We start from the raw sequence: 25,819 nt of genomic DNA, 5'->3' as shown, positions 1-25,819 counted from the left end.
TATCTATCTATCTAATCTATCTATCTATCATCTATCTATCTATCTATCTATTATCTATCTATCTATCTATCTATCTATCTATCTATCTATCTATCTATCTGCAACAGTACGCTACCCACACCCAAAGAGCCACTATACAAACTGGGTTTAGATCGTACAAAGATAGAGGAGTGCAGAAGTAAGCCACAGATGATGGGTCAAACACACCTGGACTCAGAGCCCAGCTCTAAATCCAGGAGTAGGAGTACACAGGTACTCAGCAACTGTGTGCCCCCCCCAATAAATTATTCCCTTTTGGTGTGATGGCTTTTTGGATGCAAGCAAGAAGTCCTTCCTCAGAGGATGGCTGTATCGTGGAAAACATTATGCTACACTACGTCAGACCACATATATAGCGTCTGCAGCATAAAATCTCAACACACCACAGAGATGGTGGTGGTAACGAAGGTAACTGCATCAGGAGCAGAGAGACCAGCAGGGTTGGCTGCCGCCTGATTCAGAGCATTAAAGTGGTTAAAGAAAACAATGTTGTCCTAATGAAGACTGTGAAAAGCCTTGCCTCAGCTCAAAAGAACTAAAAAGAACAGCAGGAGAAGGAGGAGAAGCAGGAAGGGGAGGGGGTGGAGGAGGGAGTGGAACAGGAGGAGAAGGAGGTGGAGGAGCAGCAGGAGGAGGAGCAGGAGGAGGAGGATTGGGAGGAGTGGGAGGAGGAGGATTGGGAGGAGGAGAAGGATAGGGAGGAGGAGAAACAGGGGGAGGAGCAGGAGGAGGACTTGTGACACATCATAATAGGGGAGGGAAGAGGCTGGTACAGAGGAGCCCTGTGCACCCCCAGGCACTGGGGAGATACTCTGTCCTGGAGCACAGGGAAGTGCCACAGTAGTCCGCATGGAACAGCTTTCTGGACAGTTTGCCTCTCTTTGCTTGGTCTGAAGCTGAGGCAAGGCTTCAAGGGCGGACTCAGTTTCCTCCCAGCCCTCGGTAGCTGTGCAAGGTTTCCAACCCCACAGCAGTCAAGCAGGGTCAGATGCCATCTTCACATGCTTAAAGCCATCGTCCCCCCACTCCTCACAGTAGCCCACAGCCTAAGTTCAATCACTGTCTCAGTTTACAGGGAGTTACCAGCTCAGTGCCTCCTTGGGTGCTCAGGGGTGGGGAAGGATTGGATTTCGGCTGAGGTGGGGTAACCTGGTAAAGTGAGTTCATCTTTTCCAGGAACCACACTGGGATGCCAGCAGCTGAGGTCTGGGGTTACAGAGTCACATGCATAGGACGTTGGGTACATTTGACCCCCAGCCACAGAGTGACATTCCAATTTTCCCATGCCAATACTCAGTACCCAACTCCAGAGAACGCCCAGGTAAGGGACAGGGACGGCAGGGCCCTTTCACAGGTGGGGTCCTTGCCAAGGTTCTCAATCACTCTTGACTCCACAACTCATTCATCAGACACCATTGACGTGGTGAGCTCTTTTCATTGAGCAGGAACTGAGCTGAGAGCTGGGGACAGGAAGAGGAGCAGAACCAGGGTTCTGTGGGGGTGCTGTTTAGTGTAATTACCTTCGCATATTGGGGGTGGACCTTCGAACTGCAGGTAGGTTCCCAGTTTGCAGGTCAGGATTTCACTCCCCACTAAGGTAAAGCCGGGGAGGCACCTGTAGCGGACGATGTCACCTGTCAAGAGAGACGAGCATGGGCATTGCCTGGAGCAGTCTGGTTCAGAAGGGTTGGTACCCCTAGGACCTCAGACCCAGGGCCCTGGAAGGTAACTAGCACTGGGTCATGCTTTATGCCAGCTTCATGCTGGCTCCATGACCCGGACATCTATTTCCCTCCCCGGCTCAGCCTTCTGGATATTTCCTAAGAAATTCTAGGCTATCTTAAAGCTTTTGAACAGCAGAGGGAAGCCATACTTCCACCTCCTCCTTCTGGGGCTGGGTGAAGGAAGAGGGTTTATATTTTCGGGGTGCACTTGGCTGATAGAAGACTGCCACCCTTGTGAATCTGGGCCTTTGTTGCCCTCTGCATAGATGAAGCCACCACCCCAGTCCCCATGGCTTCCTGGCCCCTCTCAGCCACCCTGCCTGGCTTGAGATCCCCGCCGTTTGGCAGTAGTACCTATGTTGAACTCTCCATTCTCTGTGACCACTTCAGCATTGGGGAGGATGGTCGGGGGAGGGCACTTGGTGAGTGGGTAAGCTAGAAAGAGAAAGACATAGGTCAGGGACAAAGTGTCGCTCCAGGGTCTTGGACCAGTTCTTAACAGTCTCCGACCTCATTCATTCACCTAGCAGATGTGTTTTTATTTTTGTTGACTTGACACAGGGTCTTATGATGTATCCCAGGCTGCCCTGAGCTTACTAGGTGGACAAGGATAATCTTTAACACCAGATCCCTCCTGCCTCAGCTTCCCAAACGCCAAGATTACAGGTGCTCACCACCATGTCTGGTTTATGTGGTGCTGGTGACGGATCTGGGGCTCTGAATATCTCAGGTGAGCACTCTACCAACTGAGCCACGTCCCCAGCCGTTCACGGGACAGATGTGGATTCATGCGTATTCATCTCTACGCTGGGCCAGTTCAGCCACTCGCTATTTGGCTTCTCTTCAGTCATCAGGTGTAGATTACAAAACCCAAGGAGTAGACTTCAACTCCAGTAATGAAGGAAGGAAGCGTGACGTTGCAGACCTACCACTCGATGATGTGGTCATTTTGACATGCAGTTGCTTTAAGAGACATAGCAGCCAGGGAGGAACCTCAGCACTATAGCCTGGGCTCCCCAGTCTTCTACAAGTATAGGACCAATGTTTGCAAGGGAACCTCTGTGCGCCTTGCCTGCTCAGCTGCCCACTTCAAACAGGATATGGTTTTGGGTTGTATCCTTGTTTTTTATCCAGTGCCTCTAAGTCACAAACTCCTCCTAGTAAAGCCTTATATGATTTTAATTTAGCCATTCCCTTGGGCTGGAGCTATCAAAGGGTCTGTTTACCCAAAGTCTATCTCAGCACCTGTCATACCAAACTAGCAGTATTCACATCTAGCAGGATCCAAGAAGCATTCAGTGACATCACTGGCCTGAGGGTGAGGTGGGGAGGAGCATGGCTGGGGACATCCTCCATGCAGGGACACTTCTGCATTCTAGCCCTCCAAATCCCCCAGTGCTGACCCCGCAGTGTGTTTCACCTGTGAGCCGGTGATTAGATAACAAGGCAAAGTTACTTTCTCAAGATCCTGCAGGAAATAAACGACGTAGGCAGGACTTAACTCCAGGTCTGGCTGCTCCTGAGCTCAGGTCCTCCCACTGGCCAGAGCCCAGCCTCCACATCCCGTGTGTGTCTTGTCCTCTGACCTTTGTCCAAACACAGCTGACCTCAGTGGATTCTCTAACCTGGAGTCTAGCCCGTGGGGCAGAGGCTGGATGGTGCGTGGGTGTGGAATGGTCTGTGTGGAATTCTAACATCTTTTATTACCTGGCTCACGGCTGAGTGCTATCGATCCTGCTACTGCTGCTCTGGCTGCTGCAGCGACGATTGTTCCCCAAACCTCCACATCCCCAGCTATGTTTTTTAAAAAATGTATAATGTAATTAGAAGCCCGGGGGTTTTCTATGAAAACGGTAGGAAGAAAATTAAATGTATCCATTGTCCTCGCAGATGTAGCTACTGTTAGTCACGTGCTGTGACTTCTTTGTGCATTTGTCCCCTGTATAGTTAAGGGTTTTGTTTTAACAGGTCTGCATCATGTCATATGCACCTTGTGCTGCGCCTTGCCAGCTGCTATTATATCAGAAAACATTTCCCATACAATAAAATTTCTTTGAGAATGAGATAGAAATGACTTTGTGGAATCTAATTATATTTATTTACTAAAATTTATTTCAGATGCTCTGGTGTTAACCAGTGGGTTTCTTCAGTTTTTCCGTTTAAAACTAACTGTGACAGCACTGTTTACCCATACACCACATGTATCTCTCTCTCTTTTTTTTAAAGACAAAATCTCATGTGTCCCAGGCTGGTCTCAGCTCACTACGTAGTCAAGAATGACCTTAAACCCCTGATCCTGCCTCCATTTCTCCAGTGCTGGAATTCCAGGTGTTTCTCACCATAGCTGGCTTCCATACATCTTTTGTATTTTTAAACATTCTTCCTTCTTTTCATTCTGCTGATTCTTTTAAACAGGAAATGATCAAAGCACACAACCTTTATAGACCACGCAGGCGTTCCTTGTCAAATGTCAGCAACCCTTTCCTGGATATTAGTCCTCAGACGTCTGTCCTCAATATTTTAAGAGGGGAATGAGTCTACTGAGTTGGACATCAAAATCCAAAAGGAAATTAAAATACAATAAAAGTGTGTGTGCGTGCGTGCACACATGCCCGTGTGCGTGTACATGCATGTGTGTATGCAGCAATCCTAGTTATGATAGAGGCTGGGTGCTTAAAAGCATCAGTTCATGATTGCCTACAATTAACATGGCCGTAAGAATAGCCTGGTACATGAATGGGAAAGTTGCATCCTGGTATCACAGATATTCAGTGTGGTGTGTAAGACTTTCCATTTTGGGGGCTCTATGTGGAAGTCACAATGGGGCTGTTACACTGTGCAGTGTGATACCCTCCTGAGACCACAGCATTCCAGACACAGCTCCCATCATGCAACTGGAGCTACCTTCCAGATATTGACTTGGGATCTGACATTTTACCAGCTGAAGATGGAAGGTAATTGGACACTTCACCTGTGTCTACTTTTATGTGAAATGTTATATCCCATTAGGGAATCTAACTTTAAATTGTTATACAGATGTGTTGACTCACAAGTGCCACATGAAAGAGACACAAGCTTTAGCAGTAAGTGTACCAACACTTAAGAGGCCCTCCTGAGGTATCCAAGTGGCTTTCTGCCTGATTTGACAAAAGCTGGAGCAGTGTCTGCCCTTGAGGTGCGCTTCCGTTTTTCTGCCTAGGAATGTTGTTTGGTGTGTGTACTTTCAGCAGATCACAATTGCTGTGAGGCAGGGTGACACACAGTCCTCTCACCCAGTCCTGAGATAACCTGTTGGGGAGTTCACCTTGCCCAGAACTGTGTGGGTGATGAAGATGCAGGAAACAACATCGTCCTGTTCTTTAAGAACGTACAACCCACTATGGGCAGAGTCATCAACTGGCTTGGCAAAGCCAGTAGTTCCTTGCCTTTTATTTTGGGGTAGGCCGTGTAGTACTTACTTGTGCATGTGCATGTACTTGTGCAGGTGTGTGTGTGTGTGTGTGTGTGTGTGTGTGTATACATCTGTAGTTCACTGATTGGTGACCCTAGGAATCTGTCTGACTCTATGTTCCTGTCCACCAGCACTGGGGTTACAAGCAAATGTTACCACCCTCAGCTTTTACACAGGTACAGGGGATCTGATTACAGGGGTGCAGGGGATCTGATTACAGGGGTGCAGGGGGTCTGTTTACAGGGGTGCAGGGGGGTCTGATTACAGGGGTACAGAGGGGTCTGTTTACAGGGGTCCATCTGATTACAGGGGTGCAGAGGATCTGATTACAGGGGTCCATCTGATTACAGGGGTTCAGGGGATCTGAAGTCAGCCCCTCAAGCGTGTGCATAAAATGTTTACTTATTGAGCCCTACCCTTTGCAAACTTTGATTATTTTTAAGTTTTTCATATGTTAATGAGTTTCCCATGTTAGTAATTTGCATTTCTCTCTTCAGCTGTCCAGCCATGTCCTTTGTCCTTGCTTTTGTTTGGAATTGGAGGACTCTCTGAATATTGTGGATTGACCCTGGCTTGCTAGTTCTCTGAATATTCCAGATTGACCTGCCTTGCTAATTCTCTGCACGTGGTCTATCGTTTGTTTCATTTGACTTACACCATTTTTCAATTTCTAGAGATATGAAAATCTTATTTAGTCAGCTGTCATTTTCCTTAACAGTTACAGAAAATGAATCGATCCCTTCTGGGTCTCATACTTGCCTTTGAAACTTCTAAGGCGTGACCAAGTTTTCTAGAAAAATAAAATCAATACAAAGAAATTTGCCCTTAACGCAGCTTTCAGAGTTTGCATTTTGTGGTTGTCAGGGGGAATTTCTCATTGTGTTACATTTTTTAAAATTACAATTTTTTTTGTTCCACATAGAAAGTTTGTGGAATACTGACAAGCAACAGACAAAAGTGCCTGAAATAAAAACAAACAAATCACTAACCAAAGCAACCAGTCAACCAACTAACCAACCAACCAACCAACCAACCAACCAACCAACCAACCAACCAAACTGTTACAGGGTGGCACACACCTTTGATCCCAGTACTCTAGAGGCAGAGACAGAAGCATCACTGTGAGCCCAAGGCCAGTGTGTGTGTGTGTGTGTGTGTGTGTGTGTGTGTGTGTGTGTGTGGAGAGAGAGAGAGACAGAGACAGAGAGAGAAAGAGAGAGACAGAGAGACATAGAGGCACACTCGTGTACACACACACACACACACACACACACACACACACACACACACGAGGTTGTGGAAGAAGGAGGGAGAATGCTACAGGCCAGCCAGGGCTACAGAGTGAGACGCAGTCTAAAACCTAAAATGGTCAACAAAACAGAACAAAACATTCCTGAAATTCCCTCTCCAGGCATAAGGAGTCTCAGCCATTTTGTGTACGGATGGAGGTTAACAAGCTTTATCCCCAACTGAAGTTGTCTCACCATGTCTGCTGTGATCTCAGGACACACTCCAAGGTGGGGACAGTCAAGACAAGACTCCTTCATTTCACTTTTGCCGTCCCCCTTTCTCTCTGGGGTGAAGCATGGCTATGGCTTGCCGGGTCCTGATCGTGGAATCTGGTTGGTGTGGATCCGTTGCTCAGGTCACAGAAGTGAGGCACTGCTACAATTTAGCGAGACTGCCACAGGTTAGTGGTCTTTACTTCAGGTCTGTTGCAGCCCACACGCCAGCTCTTCCCGTGTGTCTTCCCAGGTAAGGTGTTCCTCAGCTAGACTGGTCTTTGCCTTGGATATTTCAAAGCAAAACGTGGTTCATAGGATTCGTTTGCACTTACCAGGGCAGCTGCTCGGACTCTGATGTTGAGTTTGGTGTTCAAGCTCAGGTACTATTCAAATGCCTCCCTCTGGCACTCTTCTTTATATTCATCCCTCTCTCTCAAGAATGGTATAAGGATAGTGGCTTAGTGTAAGGAGGAGCCCATAGCTACTGCCTCCTGCTAGCATCTGAGACCTCACAGCAATCTGCCTTTTATTTCACTGAACAGGACAAAATAAACCTGCCCTTAAATCACTGGACTGTATCCTGCATGTGTGATATTTAGTGACTACATCTTTATCTGTGTGCATGCGCATGTGCCTGTGCGTGTTCAAATATGTTTATCCATATATGTGATTACATTATCATCTATTGTTTTATTCCTAATTCATTAGCTCCAAATGTATTTTAAAGACTGTCTTTAAATGTGTATCTTTTGCACTAAGGGCAAGGAGTCAGAGGACTATTAGGACCCAAGGAGGAATGCCATGTGCCTCAGGGATTCATACAGGATCTTTCCAGTTCTCAGTTCACAGGCTAGCAGCAGGGAGGCAATCCATCACACGTGGATGCATATCTTCCCTCTTTTGGGAGGTAGATGGGATGGGTTTGGGCACAAGTAGCATCTCTGTTTAAGTTTTAAGTTCTCAAGAGGAGTCAGGTCACATGTCCACATGTGATTCATGATGTCCAAGCTGCCGTGGCTGCAGGATGTGCAGGGAGGTGTGTGTGTGTGTGTGTGTTTCCAGGGAGTAGCTAGGTACCCATACAACAATAGACATGGAGATCACTGTGAGAGGTGCAGACACCACAGAATAATCCAATCCAGTGGCATCATGTTAGTGTGAGTTGTCAAACTACGAACCCCCACCTTTCCATGCCAGCTTTCCGATGGGACGCACATTTAAAAGCCACCACCGCCTAAGGTGCACTGATGCCTCCCCCACAACAGCCAACAGGAGGAGGCAACTCATGCCCATCAACGGATTAATACATAGTGGGGAATGTGTGATATGTACGTCACGGAAATCTTGACACAGGACAGCATACATGGACCTTGAAGGTGCTGTGCTTTGTGACGCGAACCAGTCACAAGAGGATGTATCTTGTGTGGTCCCATTTATGAGGTTCAAATAATAGACTTGGAGACTGTGAACAGAAGGTGGGGGAGAGGAGAATTGACTAATGAGGACAGAACTTTAGTTTTAAAAGATGAAGCCATCCTGGAGGCAGATGGTAGTGACAGTTCCATGAAGAGGGGCAGACACACAGTGCTCCTGAACTTACTGAACACTGTGTACATGTTCTATCGCAGTGGAGAAAGTATACATAGTGAGTTTAAAACCAAACTAAATAAAAAAAAAAATACAAAGCTATGATTAAAGTTGGGAGTACACAGCTTAACCCCTATGCATTTTTTTAAAAAAAATACATGAGTATTTAAAATAGCAGGCCCTAAACAAGATGCTTCAGAGTCTACTTCCTGGACAAGCAGAGTTCCCTGTGTAACCACAGCAGCTGTGAATGTCTGGAAATGCACAGAGATACACAACTACCTTCCAGTCCCCACGTCTCATGTGAGTTCCTCAGGGTTGGGGCTGGGGCTGGGGAGGAGATCTTGCCCAGCACACACAACAGGCCGGTCCCAGAGGGAGAAAGCTTCCGGGTTTGCCTTAGTTACTTGTCTTGTTACTGTAACAAAATGCTTGAGGCAAGCAACTTCCTGGAGGACAGTTTTATTTAGGCTCACAGTTTGAAGGCACAGTCTATCACAGCAGGGAAGGCAGGAGAACAAGGCAGCTTGGTAACATTGTATCCATAGTCAGGAAACAGAGAGACATGAATACTGCTGGTTCCTCCCTTTTGTACAGTCCAGGCTTCCAGCACACAGATCGGTACCACCCACTTTTAGAGTATGTCTTCCCACCTCAGTTAACATCTCTCTGGAAACTCCCTCATGGGCATGCCCAGAGGCTTGTCTCTAGGTGACGACCATTACAGTGAATGCCAGCAGAGTCCTTCCATGAAGACTGTGTCACAGAATCACCACTTCAGGAGACCTGGCCTCTTTTTAAGCTGGATCCATTCTAAAGACTTCTGAGGACCTTCGTGGTTTTTGACATTTTTGATGGTCAGCGGGGTGAACCGAGGCTGGAGAGAGCTCCTGCTGAAGTGCATCCATGTTGTGCATCCTTGGACCAGCATTGATCGGGCTCTCTGACTGCCGTCACCCTGCTGTCTCCTCGCCACCGAGGCCTCCTGCCATAACGTGGCTAAAGTGGCATGCTCCAGGCTTCCCCATTCCCCTTCGTAATTACAGCACAGAAAATGATTTGCAGTCGCGTAAACATCTCATCCTTAAACAACTTTCAATTTACTTCTCTACCTGCTTTGGTTGACAGGTTCCTGACTATTTGCTGCTATTATTAATGACTCTGATTTTCAAACGCTCTCCAACATGGCCAGCAGGGGTCCCTTCAAGCCAGTTTCTAAGTTTTTCTGACCTATCTCCATCACTCCCTAGACATTTCCTTATTTTCAGCTCTCAGATGTTTCTGTCTTGTCCCCTCAGCCCCAACCTTGGGATTAGCTGTTTCTCCATGGAGCTCTCTTCCATCTAGTGGACAATGTTACTCAGAAACTGAGACCCGGAGCTAGACATACTTCCTGCTCCCAGAGATGCTGTTCGCAGCCTCTTGGTGGCAGAGCTGGGGAATCTAAGCATGTGTGCACACACATGTTTCTATATGGACACATACCCTCTCACATTGCAAAGCGTGATCTCAGAGTGACTGTGACAGTTTGGATCCAACACCAATGGTTACCTTCTGACCTTTGTTCTTTCTGTGTGTTTGTGGCAGGTTTCCTCTAGTCTGAGAAGTCAGTCTTCTAGTGTCCTTTTCTTAGCTGATGAGTGACTGAATGGCAGGAGATTCCTATTTTATTGTTGCCCCTCTTCTTTTATCATGGGCGCTAACTGTGCTGTCTGGACTCATCCTCTGTGTGGATGTCCTTCTCATTCCTCTTGGGCTTCACACCTGACAGAGGTGCCTCCTCATCTGTCCCAGAGTCTGACACCATATGTCAATTCCCTCCTCTTCAGACGCCCACTCATCTGTCACCAAGGGCTTCGACGGTCTCTGTCAGGCAGCCCCTCAGCGTGCCCGAGCTCCATCACCTTGGCGGACACCACAGTCCCTCTCGTTCCCTCTCACGCTGGCAGGTGTAGATGCCTGGTTTTGGTTGTCCTGCTCACAGTCTAAGTGTCTCACGTCGTATTTGAAGCCTGTGTTATTGAGACTCTTGAGATGGAAGCAGCCCCTCCCCCCCCAGCCCTGCTCACTTCTTATGCTGCTTCAAGGACATTTCCTCTGCTATTCAAATCCGGTTTCTCCCTTTGGAAACATGTCACAGAGCCATTTCATACGGCTCTCTGCAATATCGTTCCTTCCTACCTACTGGTGCTTACAAGAAAACAAAGCTACCAGGATCGCTGCTTGGTGACGGGAAGGCGGAACACTACTTCCCCGACCCCTTCTCTCCCCGCTCTCTAGTTTCCATCCCAAAGCGCCAGTTCTCCCCAGTGGCTCTAGAGGAAGTACATTCTCCTCCGCCCCACCTGCCTCTGAGCCCCTCCCTGGCCTCTTACCCAGCCCATGCTATTCACCACAGGGGATTTACTGATCCACAAGTCCGCTACTGTGTTCTCTCCCCAGAGAAAGCAAAGTCTGTGGGTGTTGCTGGCATTTTGCCAGGCAGGAAGCATGGGCAGTGAACGGAGATGTGGAAGGAGGCTCACCCGCCACATGAAAAGTGGGATGTCTTTGATGAATCCACCTGATTGGTAAACATGGTAAGAACTCAGTGTTGGTGAGGGTGCTGGACAGGAAGGTGTGTCCTCTGTTGCAGAGAAGTGACACTTCATTGTAATCACATGGTAAGATACATTTACATTCCCTAGCAACCTTGACCACAAACGCTTGTAACCTTGTCATTCTGGGAAGTGGGTGGGGCTTGTTTGTGATGGGGGAATAGACACAGTGTTCATATTGACTGAAGTAGTCAGTTGGTGTATGTACATTAACAAGAGACTAGGTAAAGGACTCCACTTTTAAGCAGTGGAATATTAGACAACATGAAAAATGAACCAAGCATAGTCATATGCATCCATGTGAAATTTAAAAGTCAAACAGGTTCCACAGGATTCGCCTCTAGTCAGGAGCCACTGTTAATCCCCTTTTGTGGATACTGAAAGCAGACATCAGGAAATCCTAGAAAGAAGAAAAGGTGCCCAGGGTCCTGTGGCTCATATGGGGCAGAGCCAAGGTGTGAACCCAGGCTGCGCTTCCTTCCGGAGTCCAAGCAGTGTTGCTTTAGGGGATGGTCACACAAAACTGAAAAGAAATTCAAAGCCTGTGTCTCTCTCCTTGCTTAGGTGAGAGACATTGACTCTACCCTCTTGTGTGTGTATGTGTGTGTGTGTGTGTGTGTCTGTCTGTCTGTCTATGTACACACACTTGGGCATGTCATGATGCACCTGTGGAGGCCTGAGGACAACTTTCCGGAATTGGTCCTTGCCTTTCCTCCTTGTATGTATGGCAGGGTCTCTCTTGTGGTTGCTAACACATAAAACAGGCCGGCCTATTTGTGAGCTTCCACTTGTCCCTAGGAATGCTAGGATTGCAGATGTGCACCATCACATCTGGCTTTTTCCATAGGTTTGGAAAGTCAAAGTCATTGATAATGTGGGGATGACGACAGTAATCACCTCACAGGAGTCTCAGAGATCACCAACCGCCAGGTGAGGAGACGGAGGTCACCATCAGAGAGAAGTCACAGAAGATCACACAAACCTGACTGGAGGTAGAGCTAGGAGTAGATTTCAAATACACACTGCTTTGTAAGCTGGGAGCGTGGCTGTCATTCCATAGAGGCGCACATGCCCACAGAAATGGTTTTATGACTCTTCTCTGTTGTGTCTGTTAATAATAAGACTGAGAAACATTCAGGTCCCCAGTGGACTTCAGACTAGAAGAAAATAGGCAGCTGGCAAGGCAACCACATCTGGACTGTTTATGCTCATCTGGGATGAAACCACTCTGCTTGCCCCTGTGCCACCAAGCAAAGGGCTCAACAGAGCCCCAAGAGCCCTGTGGGAAAACTGCCTTACAGTAGTGAGGGATGAGTAGAGGATATGGGGGGGAACAGACAGGTCAGGTGTGAGTCACCCTGGGATGGCCTCCTGTGCTTTTGTATCCCAGTAAGATAAGGAAAACAATGTAGTAAAAGAGCCCTGGGCTGGCAGCGCCCTCTGTAGACTGAAAACGTTGTAGCTTAGAAAGACCAATTGACTCTACCCAGCTAGCAAACACAGCCTTGATAGGAAAGCCTGCGTGACCCACCTGACCGAGCTCTCCTACTGACCTGAGAAGGCAATGGCGAAGATCCCACCTGTGGCCGTGTCCCGGTGGAACTTGAGCAGGACCTGGTTGGAGGAGCTGTGCGCTATTTTCTTGGACAAACTCCGGGTGAAGACCCCAAGCTGCAGAGATGTCTGCTGTGGCCCATCCCTGCGCACAGGAAAGAAAGTCCTGCTTGCCATCGGCTGCCTTGAATGTCTGCTGTTCCTGGAGCCATCGGTGGCCCTGAGAGGGACCTGTAGTAGGTGGCTGTGACTCTAGGAATCTCTCTAGCACCTTTCTGTGAGGTCTTGAGGGGGATCCTTATTCATTTGATTCTTCCCTAGTCCTATCCCCCACCCCTGTTGGGTGGGCTTCTGGGGCAACAGAGGCCTCATGGGGCGGGGCTGGTGGTATCACCAAAGACCTTCTTTGTTAAGGAAACTGTGGTAGAACTCTCTTGCTGTTCTCTGCAAGCATCTTGCTACCCAAGCAAAGACATACCCATGTTACCTTTTGGGGCAAATGGCTTCTTGCCCTGAACCTTACCAAGTGCCTTTTCTGTTCCTAGCCATGGTTTGCAAATTACTCAGAGTTTTGAAAAAAATTATTCCTCTACCCCTGATGATTAATGCCATTAACTTCCAAACAAAGGAGTTTTTAAAAATGTTATGTAGTATCTTTGTCCATGGATTTAGTCATCTGGGGAAAACTGGAGGAAACTGCCCTTATCAGGCCATCATCTACAGAGATCTGTAACTAAACGTGGAGTTGCTCGATTCAGTAACCATTAGCGGTATGTGGCTGCTTACATTTAAATTCATTAAATTAAACACAAGTTAAAAACCGGTCTGGTGGCTGCCATGTTGGACGGCATGGACATAAAATGCCACCGTTGGTTCAGAATGCTCTGTGGGATAGCACTGGTTCCACAGATGATGACAAGAGGAACTTTACATAATGTCACTCCAAGCCTTTCCCCTTCTTATTCTGGACAGCTTAGTTAGGTGTAAGTGGAATGCAGTGTAAGCCTGCAGAGCCTTATCATTCCCAACCATTGGCACCTTCACTGGCTGTGGAAAGGGCCCCAGGTTGGAGGCCGCTGACTTTTCCATCCTTTCCCGTCATGCAGCTGATCTTACCAGACAGTGATGTAGTCTCCGAAGGGCTCTATCTGGAGCAGGCTGAGGTTGAGATGAACGCCATGGCCAATGGGGACAGTGATCTGCCAGACACAGTCCTGGGAGCTGGAGTAAGGACTGGGGTATCCAGGCGAATACACGGTGCCATTAAAAGAGGTGATGTTCCCACCACAGGGGACTGCCAGGGACGAAACACAAACAGAAGAGTACTTGAGAGTCCTCCCCACCCAGCTGAGACCCCAGATACCTTCCCTGTAAGACCTCAGCTCTCAGTATTGTTTTGCCAGGAGGTTGGTGGAGGGGAGAAGACACAGGGCTGTGCAGTTGTGCATGGCCATCACCAATGCTGCTCCTAGACTGCCTATCGATCATCTCTCAGGAGCTTCTGCGGTCACTCCACCTTGGCCTTCTCTTTCTCACAGAACAGGCCTGTAGAGAAGGGGTTACCCTTGAGAGCTCTTCTGATCCCTGTCCTAGGTATGGGGGAGGAACTGGTGTTAGTATTGGGGCTGTAATGCTTTTGCTGGGAGGAGCTGATGGATTATGAAAACCTCTTTATGATGGATTATGAAAACCTCTTTCCTCTCTGACTTGTCCTTTCTAGAGTGGCACTTCTGATCTAGGTTTTTTTTTAAATTAAATTTAGCATTGACTTCTTTATTTTTGTGGGTGTGTACACATGAGGATGTGACGTGCATATATGCATGCGCGTGTGCACGCTCAGGCGTATACTGGGTACTGAGGTTGACATCTGAATCTTCATCAGTCACATTCCATCTTGTTCTATGAGGCAGTGTCTCTTAATTGAATCCAGAGCTTGTCAGCATGGCTAGACAGCTTGCTTCAGGGGGTCCCGTTTCCCCTTTCTGAGTGCTGGAATTACAGTTGGGTCTCCACACCCACCCAGCGTTTACGTGGGCTCTCAGAGTCGAGGAGTTTTTTTACCATGCTTTGGAGGGACAAAAGGTGACCAGCCATGTGAGATCTGGGGCAGAGCAGCCAAAGGCTGTTTCTCCAGGCAGGAGGTTAGGGTGTTGAGCTGGGACTAAGGGTAACTGAACAAGTGAAGCTGAGGACAGATTTAGGGTGCTGAGCTAAGAGTGTTGGGAAGAGAATGCTAGCCTCGGGAGATTAGTAGTGCCAGCAATTGAGCCAATAAGTCAGGTTGAAATTGAGCAATGTGTGTGTGTCTGTGTTTTTCATCCGCAGATGCAAGGGAATCTGGGTGGGGGCTGGTACTGTGGCTGTTCCTGGATCTTAAGGTAGGGTAGCAAAAACTTCACTCAACATTTGTCTCCGTTTCTTGCCCACAGACACAGCCCTTGTTTTAGGTCTCTTTCTCTATAGACCACTGTGCATTCACCGCCTCTGTGAGAAGCCATCTGTGGAACCTTCTGGTTCTCAGGAAATGTCCTGCTTTACTGAAGGAGAAAGTGAAACTCAGTCTACAGAGATAGAACTGACAGCTGACCCCAGAGCTGAAGCGCTTTCTCCTGGGTTACTGTCCCTGCTGAGCCTGCCCATCTCAAGACTGATTCTAGCATCTTTCTCCTCCAAGAAAATTCTAGGCTGTCAGAGTATGACAGGAAGGAAAGAGGAAGTGGGGTGTCTTTATAGGGAAGGGAGCCATACAGCCTCTTGGCCATCTTCACTTCAGTTCTGGTTAGGGAAGAAGGCCCAAGAGTGCTCCATCTCCAGAGACCTGAGATTGTCAGCTCAGATCTCATCAAACAAAGGTAGGAAGAAGGGGACTAATAAAGCAGGTGAGGAGGAACCAGAGTTCTTAGGAAAAGGCATCATTCCCTTCCCTTTGGGGAAGTGCCACAATTGACTCTATCTGCCACTCAGCCTCACTGTGGCACCTTCCCATCTACTTGGGGACCATTAGCCCATCAGGGTGGATCTTCCTATGGGCCTGATATATCCATCTCTTGGCTATAGCACATATCTCCAGGCCCTTCCTAGTACTTGCTCTGAGCTCTGTCACCTGGACTCTCTTCTTTGCTGGGTGACTCCTACCTACATGGAAACAGGGTGGACAAGGCTTGCCTGGGCCTTCACCTTTGGTGATCCCACGGAGTAGCAGGTAATAATAGGATGCTGTGTTTCTATGACTGCCCCAGGAAGGACCATCAGGGCAAGAGACATACCTTCACACCTGGGTAGGGGGTGGTCCCAGTTCCGATTGGTGCCATGTTGACAGGTGAGGACAGGCTGGCCAGTCAGTTGATATCCTGGAAGGCACTCGAAGGTCACTGATTGTCCAACATTATAGCCAGCTCCCCTCACGATGCCGTTGGCAAAAGGCTCTGGGTCTGGGCACTCTTGGAGTTCGTAGGCTGGAAAAGATTAGGAGAAAACGTCACTTGATTCTTTCTGGGCACTTAACTGGTTGTCGGCTTTAGATTCGTTCCTTAAATTTCTCTATGCCCCCTCTTTTTCTTGCATTGACTGCAATGGCATCTGTGGAGCCCTTGGTACAATACTGGCACGTGGGAAGATCCCCTTAGGTGTTACTGATTGTTCATACTTCCACTGGGAAAAGAGGCTCAAGGACCATATTGATGGCAGAACTGCTGTTCAGTGCACATCTTCTCAGGGTCACACATTGGTCTAGGTATCGTTATGTTGTTTATCTTGAGGTCACAGACACGGAAACACTGAGGTGAGGGGGCCTTTCCAGCTCTGCTAAGTTAGAACCCATGGAAACATTTTGGGGGAATAAGTCAAATCGCAGGCAAGATGGGAGCTTTGGGGGGGGGTTGGAGTAGAAAAGCTGCCCTCACGAGACCCCCCTCATGTCAATGGCTGAGGCCTTGTCCAATAGGCAGAGGCAGCTGGGGCACTGGCTGAGCAAAGCCGCTGGCTAATTGGGTACACTGGATGAAGAATGCTCTTTGTGGCAGTAATTGGGAGCTCTCTGCACAGGGAACTGGCAGAAAAGGAGATGGGCTACTTGCACAGCAGACACACTCAGTGGGAACAGCTGGGGACGAATGATGCTCTGCGGAAGTGGGTGAGCTAGCACAGGTAATAAGAATAACCATGACCTCGAGGCTAACGGCTCCGCCATGCCCACTCTGCAGTGGTGGCTGGGATCCACGTCTCCATCTGACATTGCAAAGGACCGTCTCAGTGGGAAGAATATGCACATTTCACTAGAAGTCCCTTGGAGGGGAGCTTGGGAAGAAGTTCAGGTGGTTTGCCTTGCAAGCAGGGGGACCTGAGTTTGATACCCAGGACCCATGTGGGCTTCCCTCCCTCCCTATTTTATTTCCTACCCACCCCTTCCCCACCCCTTCCCCCCCCTTTTTTTTTGCCAGGAATAGTAGTTGCAGAGTACATTAATGATCCTGGTACTGAGGAGGCATAGACAGTCAGATCCCTGGTGCTTGTTAGCTGCCAAGCCTCTTTGATGAGATCTAAGCTCTGAGAGAGCTGGCCTCAAAAAAGGGTGCATATCACCTGATGCATGGGGGACACAGGAGGTGGTCTTCTGGCACACACACATGCACACATAGATACATGTACAACTGCACATGCACATACATGTGCATGCACATGTGCATACACACACACAAAGAAAGGAGAAATCACTGAGGTGTCTACATGTATCAAAGAACTGAGCAGACACCATGGGCATAGGTGGGCCAGAATGGAGCCATTTTGGGTGTTTTGTTCATAAAGTCTTAGAGGAGGCAGGAGCCTGCTGCATTGGTATGCTGCATTGGTAGCCTTGGTTGGAGCTCTGTGGACTAAAGTCAGACAGCAAGGAGACTGCAGAGAGCAGTCACGAGCCAAAAGCCAGAGTAGCTCTGATGAGAGTGGTGTCACTTGAGGAAGTAGCTTTTCCAAAAGGGAGAAACTTCAAGGAGAGTCACCTGATTCCTTTCATTCCAATTGAGTCACCTGATTCCTTTCATTCCAAGACGGATCTCAGAGCCCTGGATGGTGCTTCAGAGGGAGAGAGGAATCCTGAGGAGAGGGGTTATTCTGTTTCTTAAAGCAGACCTTCTCAGGGAGAGGGGCTAGCCTTCCAAAAGGGGAGGTCACCGTGGGGGCACGTGCACCCAGACAAACTGCTATCATTTCAAATCTGAATTTGGAAAGCTCCTAACATTTTGGAGCAGTTGTACACTTTAGTCATCATGCTATGAACATGATTCTTCTGAGATTTTCGTGTGTGTGTGTGTGTGTGTGTGTGTGTGTGTGTGTCTGTCTGTCTGTCTGTCTGTCTGTCTAGTTGTCTAGTTCTCTTAGTTAGGGTTTTACTGCTGTGAACAGACACTATGACCAAGGCAATTATTGTAAGGACAACATTTAACTGAGGCTGGCTTACAGGTTCAGGTTCAGTCCAGTATCAAGGCAGGAGCATGGCAGCATCCAAGCAGGCATGATACATGAGGAACCGAGAGTTCTCAATCTTCATCTGAAGGCTGCTAGCAGAATTCTGGCTTCCAGGCATCTGAGTGTCCTATAGCCCACACCCACAGTGACACACCTACTCCAACAGGGCCATACCTTCTAAAAGTGCCACTCCCTGGGCCGAGCATATGCAAACCATCACACTAGTATATGTATGTGTTTTCGATGTGTGCATGCACATGCATGAGTGTATGTGTGTGTGTACACATATGTGTGTGTACATGTGTGTGCCTGTGTGTGTGTGTGTGTGTGTGTGTGTATGTGTGTGCCTGTGTGTCTGTGTGCATATATGTGTAGGGCAGAGGTTAATTCAGGTGTTTTCCTTGATCACACTTTACCGTGTTTTGAGGCAATATCTCTTACTGAGCCTAGAACTCGGCAGTTGAATGGACTGGTTGGCTCCTGAGCTCCTGAGACCCTTCTACCCCCACCCCCAGGGCTATAGATACAGGCCTCAGACTTCCGCGGCAGGAATTTTACCTGTTAAGCCATGGGATAAATTAAGCGTAAGCAAACATAGCTGCCATTAAACAATTTATGGAAATATCTGCCTGAGGAAAGACACAGAAACAACAGCCTAGGGATGCTGGACTGTCTATTTGGGCCAGTTTTGAGGAGAAAGAGCTAGATTGTTTCAAGGAAAGTTGAAGGGACAAAGAGGCTGGGGCCCACAGAAACAGCCTCTGTGGAGACAGATGGCTCTTCTGCAAAACTGGGGACCCAAAGAACCCTTTCTCTTTGGAGGGGAAACATGGTGGAGAGAGGGCTAAGAGCTCAGAATCTATTTATACTCAACAACCGTGGAGAACAGAACGCACACCCATTTGTTAGAATAATTTGCATCTATCACAAATTAGAGACCTTGGTTGAAGCAGCTGGGCCTCTGGCACTAGAGATGCCGTAGGCTGAGAAGTTGGGACCATCACCACAAGAAAGCTTAATGAAAGTTGATCTCCAGTCCAAGGAGCAGGTGGCCTCACGCTGAGCGGCACATGGCTGGGCTTATGATTCAAAGGCGCATCAGGCAGATCCTGATCCCAGAAGGAAAGGCCTCCGTTATGTTGTCTTGGACTCCTCAGAGGGACAGCTGGGCCATCTCAGGTAGGCAGGCTCCACAGGATTCCTTCTCAAAGAAAGGAACGGGCTGGGAGCGCCAGGGGGATGTTCTCTGATCCAGGGGTGGCAGCTGTGTGTGGGGGGGTGCTAGGTCTCTTCTGGGGATCCCAGAGCAAATGGTCGTTTTTGAGTGATACAGTTTTACAAAGACAAGTGGGCTTGCCAGGCCAGGAGTGTGTAGGAGCCACCATCCTACTGCATGGGCTCAGTGTGTGGGCTGTGCCCGGGAAGGTGTGAGGCGAGTCTTTAGCCAACCTTGACCCAACGGTTACACTGTCAACAATTACGTTTACGAGAGCTGAGTGTCAGGGAGAGATTGCAGGTTGAGCTGCGTGTTCACGCGTTGACGTCTGAATGCCCAGAACGTCAGAAAGTGACCTTATTTGAATAGATGACCCCTGCTCATTCCACATAAACTAGAATGGCTGTAGGGAAGGAGGCGATCTGATTGGCTGGTGTCTTTATAAGAAGGAGGGAGAATGAGTGACCCCCATGCTACACCCCATAATGTGTCTACTCATTTACATTCCCACCAAGAGCATGGAAGATTTCCTTCTGTGTCCTGTCCTTGCTAGCACACAATTAGAGGGCATTTTGAGTGCTAAGCACGTCAGATATAGTGTAAATGTTTAGGTTGATAGGAATACAAGTCACTTTGATTTGATCAAGCACGATATTCCTGTCTTGTAACATCACATTGCATGGTACTCTTTCTTTATTAAAAATATATGTGGTCAAATACTTTGTATTTACATGATTTACATTTTCTTCCCAGATACACACACACACACACACACACACACACACACACACACTCTAAATGAAGAAAAAAATAAAATTTAGGGGTTGTTTTGGGGAAATAATCCCACCCTGAGGCTATTTTTCTTGTTTTTGTTCTTTAACAAGCTGAGTGTGCTAATGAATTTTATCTGTATAACTACAAATTAACATTGACTATGGGGAAGTGCAAGGCAGCACTGCTGGTGTTACAGTGGTTACACTGCTGGATGGACAAAAGACGGCTCCTTCCCCTTCCTGTAGGGGAAGGGGCGGAATTAGGAGAGTAATTTGACTTCTATGACATGTGACATAGCCTCTGTGTGTCCACCCAGCCAATGCTGCACCCTGAAGCTTTATCTCCTAATTGGAGGATATTTGGAAGCTGGGCCTCTGGAGGTCTCCCCTGGAGATTTGGGCTGGGTCTCTATAAAAGAAGCCTTACGGAAGTCTTTAAATCCATCTACCAGTGAGAACACAGAAAGAGAGTGCTGCCACGAACCAGAGAGCATGCTCTCCCAGACACGGGATTGCCAGCACCTTGATCGTAGCACTTTCCAGCCTCCAGAAGAAGGAGGAATGGGTTTCTGTTGTCTCTGAGCTGCCAGCTGCCAACATCTGTTACCAGCAAGAGCTGGCTGGTGCCTCCTGCTCACTGAAACAGCTATAGAGCTGCAGGGTTTTAAAAAGAAATGTGTACCAGTATATATTAGCAATATATAAATATAAAAAAATATAGATATCATATATTAGCTTTATATATAATATATAGCTATAAATTTTATATGTTATATTTAAGCAATATATAATACATACATTATAATAAATGTACATATGCATTCATGTATATATGTATGCATGCACATATGAATGTATATATGCAAGTATGTATGAATGCACATATGAATGTATGCATGTATGTATATATGCAGGAGGAAGTGAGTGAAAGGAGCTGAGTTGAGTCAGAGCAAGTGCTTCTCTTAGCGGCACTAGGAGAACATTCAGGGCAGAAGTTCTGCTCGTGTGGGGCTGCACCGTACATCTGTGCAGCCAGTGCTGATGACTGGCCCCTCACACAGAAAAGCCTGAGTTGCTATGAAGGGGATCTTTTCTGGGAATGCACTTAAGGAGCACTGGGTTTCATCTGAGGAGACAGAACCTCTGCCAGCATACAGGTGAGTCACCTGAGGAAACAAGGAAATGCCATCCGAGGTGAGTGCCGTTAACACTGGAATTCTCTATTCTCTCACTGGGAGCTGTGGTGGTTTGTATGTGGTTGGCTCAGGGAGTGGTACTATTTGGAGGTGTGGCCTTGTTGGAGTAGGTGTGTCACTGTGGGCTTGGGCTGAAGATCCTCACACTAGCTGCCTGGAAGTTAGTATTCTGCTAGCAGCCTTCAGATGAAGATGCAGAACTCTCAGCTCCGCCTGTACCATGCCTGCCTGGATGCTGCTATGCTCCTGTCTTCATGATAATGGACTGAACCTCTGACCCTGTAAGCCAGCCCCAATTAAATGTTGTTCTTATGAGAGTTGCCTTGGTCATGGTGTCTGTTCACAGCAGTAAAACCCTAACTAAGACAGGAGCTTTGCTGGGAGCCTCTCAGAGTCAAGGGAGGTGGTGGGCAGTGGGTGTCGGGATTCCTGGGAGGAAACTGGGGGGTTGTCTAGGAGGCTCTTGACTACCAGCCCTAGACACTGTGGAGCCTCAGTGGACTCTGTGACGCCTGTGGCTCTGGCACAAACTGGGCATACTTAAGCTGTCTGTCTAACAGGGTTCGGTAGCTGTGAGGTGGGATGCGGAGAGGGAGCTGCCAATCAGAAGTCTCTGCAGAGAGACCTGTTGCCCCTCAGTCTGTCTAGCACCTCCTTGCACGCATAAGACCAGGGAGGTGGATGGCTGTGGGTCAGACACAGGGTTGGCAGTGAGCCACCCTGGCACTCTTGGGTTGGCAGTGAGCCACCCTGGTGCTCTTGTTCTTACCCTGGTACTCCAGCTTGAATCCTGGCCGGTTCTGGGAGTGGTCGCTGTGGAAGTACACGATGCTATCGTGGGACGTGGAGAGCAGGGATCCAGGCAGCTCACTCCCGCTGAACCTGCCCATCATGCGGCTGGTCTCGGAAGGGCCACTCCGGATTTCTAAGAAGTCATGGTTGGGCTCCGTGGAGAAGTTCAAAAACTGGATGTGAGCACCTAGGAGGAGGACAGAGGCAGATAGTGCTCCCGGAAGGCTGTCCTCCCATGATGAGTCCTCCAGGGTCCAGAATCCCCACCACCCAACCAGGCAGCTCTCCCAGGGCACATTCTGAGCTTTGCCCAAAAAGTCTGGCCATGAGGGAGGATCAGAAAGTCAATGGGCTTTGCAATTAGAAATAAAGGCACTACTTATTTTCCAAGTTCCACCTGTAATCTATGTGATTTCATGGAAAGCCAACTTCATGATTCCATTTGAACCATGTCTAATATCAATATAAAGATAGTTTCTCTAAAATAAATGTTTAGTTAAGAAATCACAACCCCCGTTGAATCAAAGGGTACACGTGGTCTTTCTTGTGGGTGTATCCGAGAACCTTGAGGTGACTCTCAAGGACATGGCTAGGAAGTATATATCGTCTCACCTGATCCACTAAGTCAATTGAAGTTTATACTTGGGACCTTGGCGGGTTAATCAAGATCTCTTAGCCACCTGTCAGGTTACATGGATTTAATTAAGCCCCTGGGGTACATATTTACATAAGGTACGGAGAGAACTGAGGTTGGCACAGAATCTCTGGTATTTGTTTACAGACAAGGGTTTTCAAAATTGGATCACTATGGGAAAATGTTCTCCAGAGAAACCTATTTGCCAAGTGTAAGAAATGCCCACATGTTAACTGCATTGTTAACTGAGAAAAGCAGCTTGGAAAAAGTAGACACTGGAAATTGAAAAAAAAAATGTAGATGTCAATTGTGATTTCTATATTTAAGAGCCTAGCAGAATGCATACGCGTTTGCTAGTAATATCGAATGAGCAAGTGCCATGGGCTCGTGTCACGTGAGGCGTGGCCCAGGATGAGTGAGGTGGGATGGTTCTGGTGTTCATGAGCACCAAGCTGTTACCTAAAGATCTCTTCATGGTGAGGTCACAGAGTTTGATTTTACAATTGTTCCTCTGCATTCTCTGGTTCGGTAGGCGGAACCCTTAATACAATGCTTTGTGTGTCTTACGATGCTCAGAGCAATGACTGGACCGGTGCTGAAGCGCTTTCATCTCCTGTTCATTCACCTTAAGTCTGTGTTACAGGCATCCATTTTATACACCGCCTGCTTCCCCAGCTCACTCTCCTCCTACGAACACAGATTCCTGCCACACCACAGAGCATCTTTCTCTGAACCATTATCTGTAGAGCTGTGCTCTCTAGTCTTAGTCTGTCCCATGCTGGAGAACTCTGCAGCCTGTGTGCCCAACCTGTGTGTGTGTGTGTGTGTGTGTGTGTGTGTGTGTGTGTGTACGTGAAAAACCAAAACCCCCAAAAAACCAGGGTAGTGTTTGCCACCTAACGGCAGAGGCATGTTACTGCAGAGGCTCTTTAAGCAATAACGTCTTGTGTTCTAGAGGAGAAACAGGGTGTGGGAGCCCACTCGAAAGCAAGAGATCCTGGTATACCACTGGACCTGTAGCAGGCTCATTGCCCAGAGCTGGAAGACAGATGTAGGAGCAAGGGACGGAGTGCTTTGGTGGTTGAACACAAAGACTCACAGAGGACAGCCACCCACTTAAACTTCAGTCCCAAGCTTGCAGACACAGCCATAGGAACTCTGGCCCACTTTGTCCAGTGTCTCAAACCCAGACTCCATGAAGACCCAAAGTTGTCTTCGCTTTCCCCAGTTTCCTTCAGGAGATGGCCCCTACACACTAGACTCTAGCCTTTGAGGGTCACCCCACTGTCTGAGAGACCACCCCTGACACTATTAGTGATACTCAGCTGTTTCTGCAGACAGGAGTCTAGCATGGCTGTCCTCTAAGAACCTCCACCCAGTAAATTATTCAGATGGATGCAGAGACCAGCGGCCAAACATTAGGGGGAGCTCCTGGGCTCTTGTAGAAGAGTGGGGGATAGAACTGAGGGAGCCAGAGGGGGGTCAAGGACACCACAAGAAGACTTACAGAACCAACTAATCAGGACCCATAGGGGGCTCATGGAGACTGAGCCACCAACCAAAGAGCATGCATGGTCTGTACCTAGGCCCCCTATACATACAGCATGGTCTCCATATGGGTCCCCTAACAAGTGGAGTGGGGGCTGACTCTGACTCTGTTGCTGCCCTTTGAATCCTTTTCCCCCCCGAACTGAACTGACTTGTCTGGCCTCTGTGGGAGAGGATGCACCTAGTCCTGCTGCAACTTAGTGTGCCAGGGTGGGCTGGTACCCATGGGGGAACCTCCCTTCTCAGAGGAGAGGAGGAGATGGGGCTAATGAGAGGAATGGGGGTGATCAGGACGTAAAGTGAATATATAAATAAATTAAGAAAAAAAGAGAAGAACCGTCTCCAGACTGAGGCTTAGTGGGCTGAGAGGTTCCAAGGCTGTGTTTCATGGAAAAAGGAGATGGGGTGGGGAACACCCAATGGGGCATGATGGTTACATTTTTTTTCATGTCCCAGTGAAATTCATTACCTTGTAGAGTTAATGATGCAAGTAAAAACGGATAAGAAAGAGGAACCCCCCAGGACAGTTCTTTCCCTAGGCATAGAGCAGAATTTGAGCAAGAGGATCCCCACGATCAACCCCTCAGTTCCTTGTAGGCAGAGAGCCTCGATTGTTTGGCACAGGCAGCCAGGGTTAAATTATATTGCCAGAACATGCCATAGGAATTGCTAGCAATTAAAATTTGCACCTAGACTAATGCCCTTTGCAGTCAACAACCCCCATGCCTGGAATATTCCAGCTCCCTCTCTCAATCTCCGGGCCAGCTAGAATGTGTCCATGAAGAATGCCAACTCAATTTCATATTGACCTTGACTCAATTTAATTAGGATGATGAATGGGACAGGGGAGTTAAAAGCACAACCTGAGGTCTAGACTCAGCAAAATGGATTTCCTTTTCTTTTTATTCCAGGTAATTTCTTTCTTGTTCTTTTCTTCTCTTTTTTCTTTTACAAAATGGTCCTGGAGATGGAACCTTGTGCCTCTCAAAGGCAAACTCTCTAGCCCTCTCTCCCCCCAGTTACATCTCTCGTTGAGTTTCTGGTTCTATACCCCTGCGTTTAGTTCAGGACTCAAATTATGGTGACCCTTAACCTTTCTCCTGCTACACTCCAATCTCTGCCATTCCCCAAGACTGCACCATACAGCAATGGATGAAGCCTAAGAAGGGCAGTGCTGGGGGCTGAGCTTACACTGGGGTGGGGCAGTCAGCTCCTTTAATCTAGGCCTGGGCTCAGAGCTCCTGTCTCCCTGGAGGCTGCAGACTCACCAAAGCCCACAGGCAGCGAGATCTTCCAGGAACAGTCCATATTACTGGGGTAGTTGCCTGGGAAACCAGGGCTCAGGATCACCCCTTCCATCTCTTCCACTGCTCCTCCACATTGCGCTGTGACAATGACAGTTAGGTTAGGTCATCAAGGAGAGTGAAGGGCTAGGCAACAGTCCAGAGTCACATTTTAGAACAAGTCCTGAGTCATAAACCTCAGTGAGAACCCAAAGGGTCTCCCTGAACATCTGTACCCACGGGTAAAACCCAGCATGTAAAGATTAAAGCAAAAGTTAGGATGCCAGGAGAGCCAGCATTGACCACGCCCTTCAGAGGTCAGAGACCTCAGCGAGGACATGCAGGGAGTGACAAAGCTCCCGTCCAAGAGAAGTCCTCTACTTCTTATATGATAGCCCAGTTCTCCCTCTCTCTCTCTCTCTCTCTCTCTCTCTCTCTCTCTCTCTCTCTCTCTCTC

The 25,819-nt window shown here is 48.1% G+C and overlaps 1 protein-coding gene across 4 annotated transcripts in view; it reads right to left on the bottom strand.

Moving 5' to 3' along the window:
• Csmd2 (CUB and Sushi multiple domains 2) overlaps positions 1-25,819 on the bottom strand; it is a 553,245-nt gene that overhangs the window by 57,809 nt on the left and 469,617 nt on the right. For all 4 annotated transcript variants that reach the window (XM_029539695.1, XM_021199594.2, XM_029539696.1 and 1 more), the window contains 7 exons: positions 25,348-25,464; positions 21,875-22,084; positions 15,724-15,912; positions 13,574-13,751; positions 12,457-12,602; positions 2,118-2,198; positions 1,560-1,673 (listed from right to left, as the gene is read on the bottom strand). In XM_029539695.1, the coding sequence (XP_029395555.1) occupies positions 1,560-1,673; positions 2,118-2,198; positions 12,457-12,602; positions 13,574-13,751; positions 15,724-15,912; positions 21,875-22,084; positions 25,348-25,464 (1,035 nt within the window). The remainder of the gene's footprint in view (positions 1-1,559; positions 1,674-2,117; positions 2,199-12,456; positions 12,603-13,573; positions 13,752-15,723; positions 15,913-21,874; positions 22,085-25,347; positions 25,465-25,819) is intronic.

The sequence above is a fragment of the Mus pahari genome, chromosome 6, assembly GCF_900095145.1.
Source record: "Mus pahari chromosome 6, PAHARI_EIJ_v1.1, whole genome shotgun sequence".
NCBI classification, from domain to species: domain Eukaryota; kingdom Metazoa; phylum Chordata; class Mammalia; order Rodentia; family Muridae; genus Mus; species Mus pahari.
Note: the sequence above shows the minus strand (reverse complement) of the source record. Positions and strands in the feature narration are given on the sequence as shown.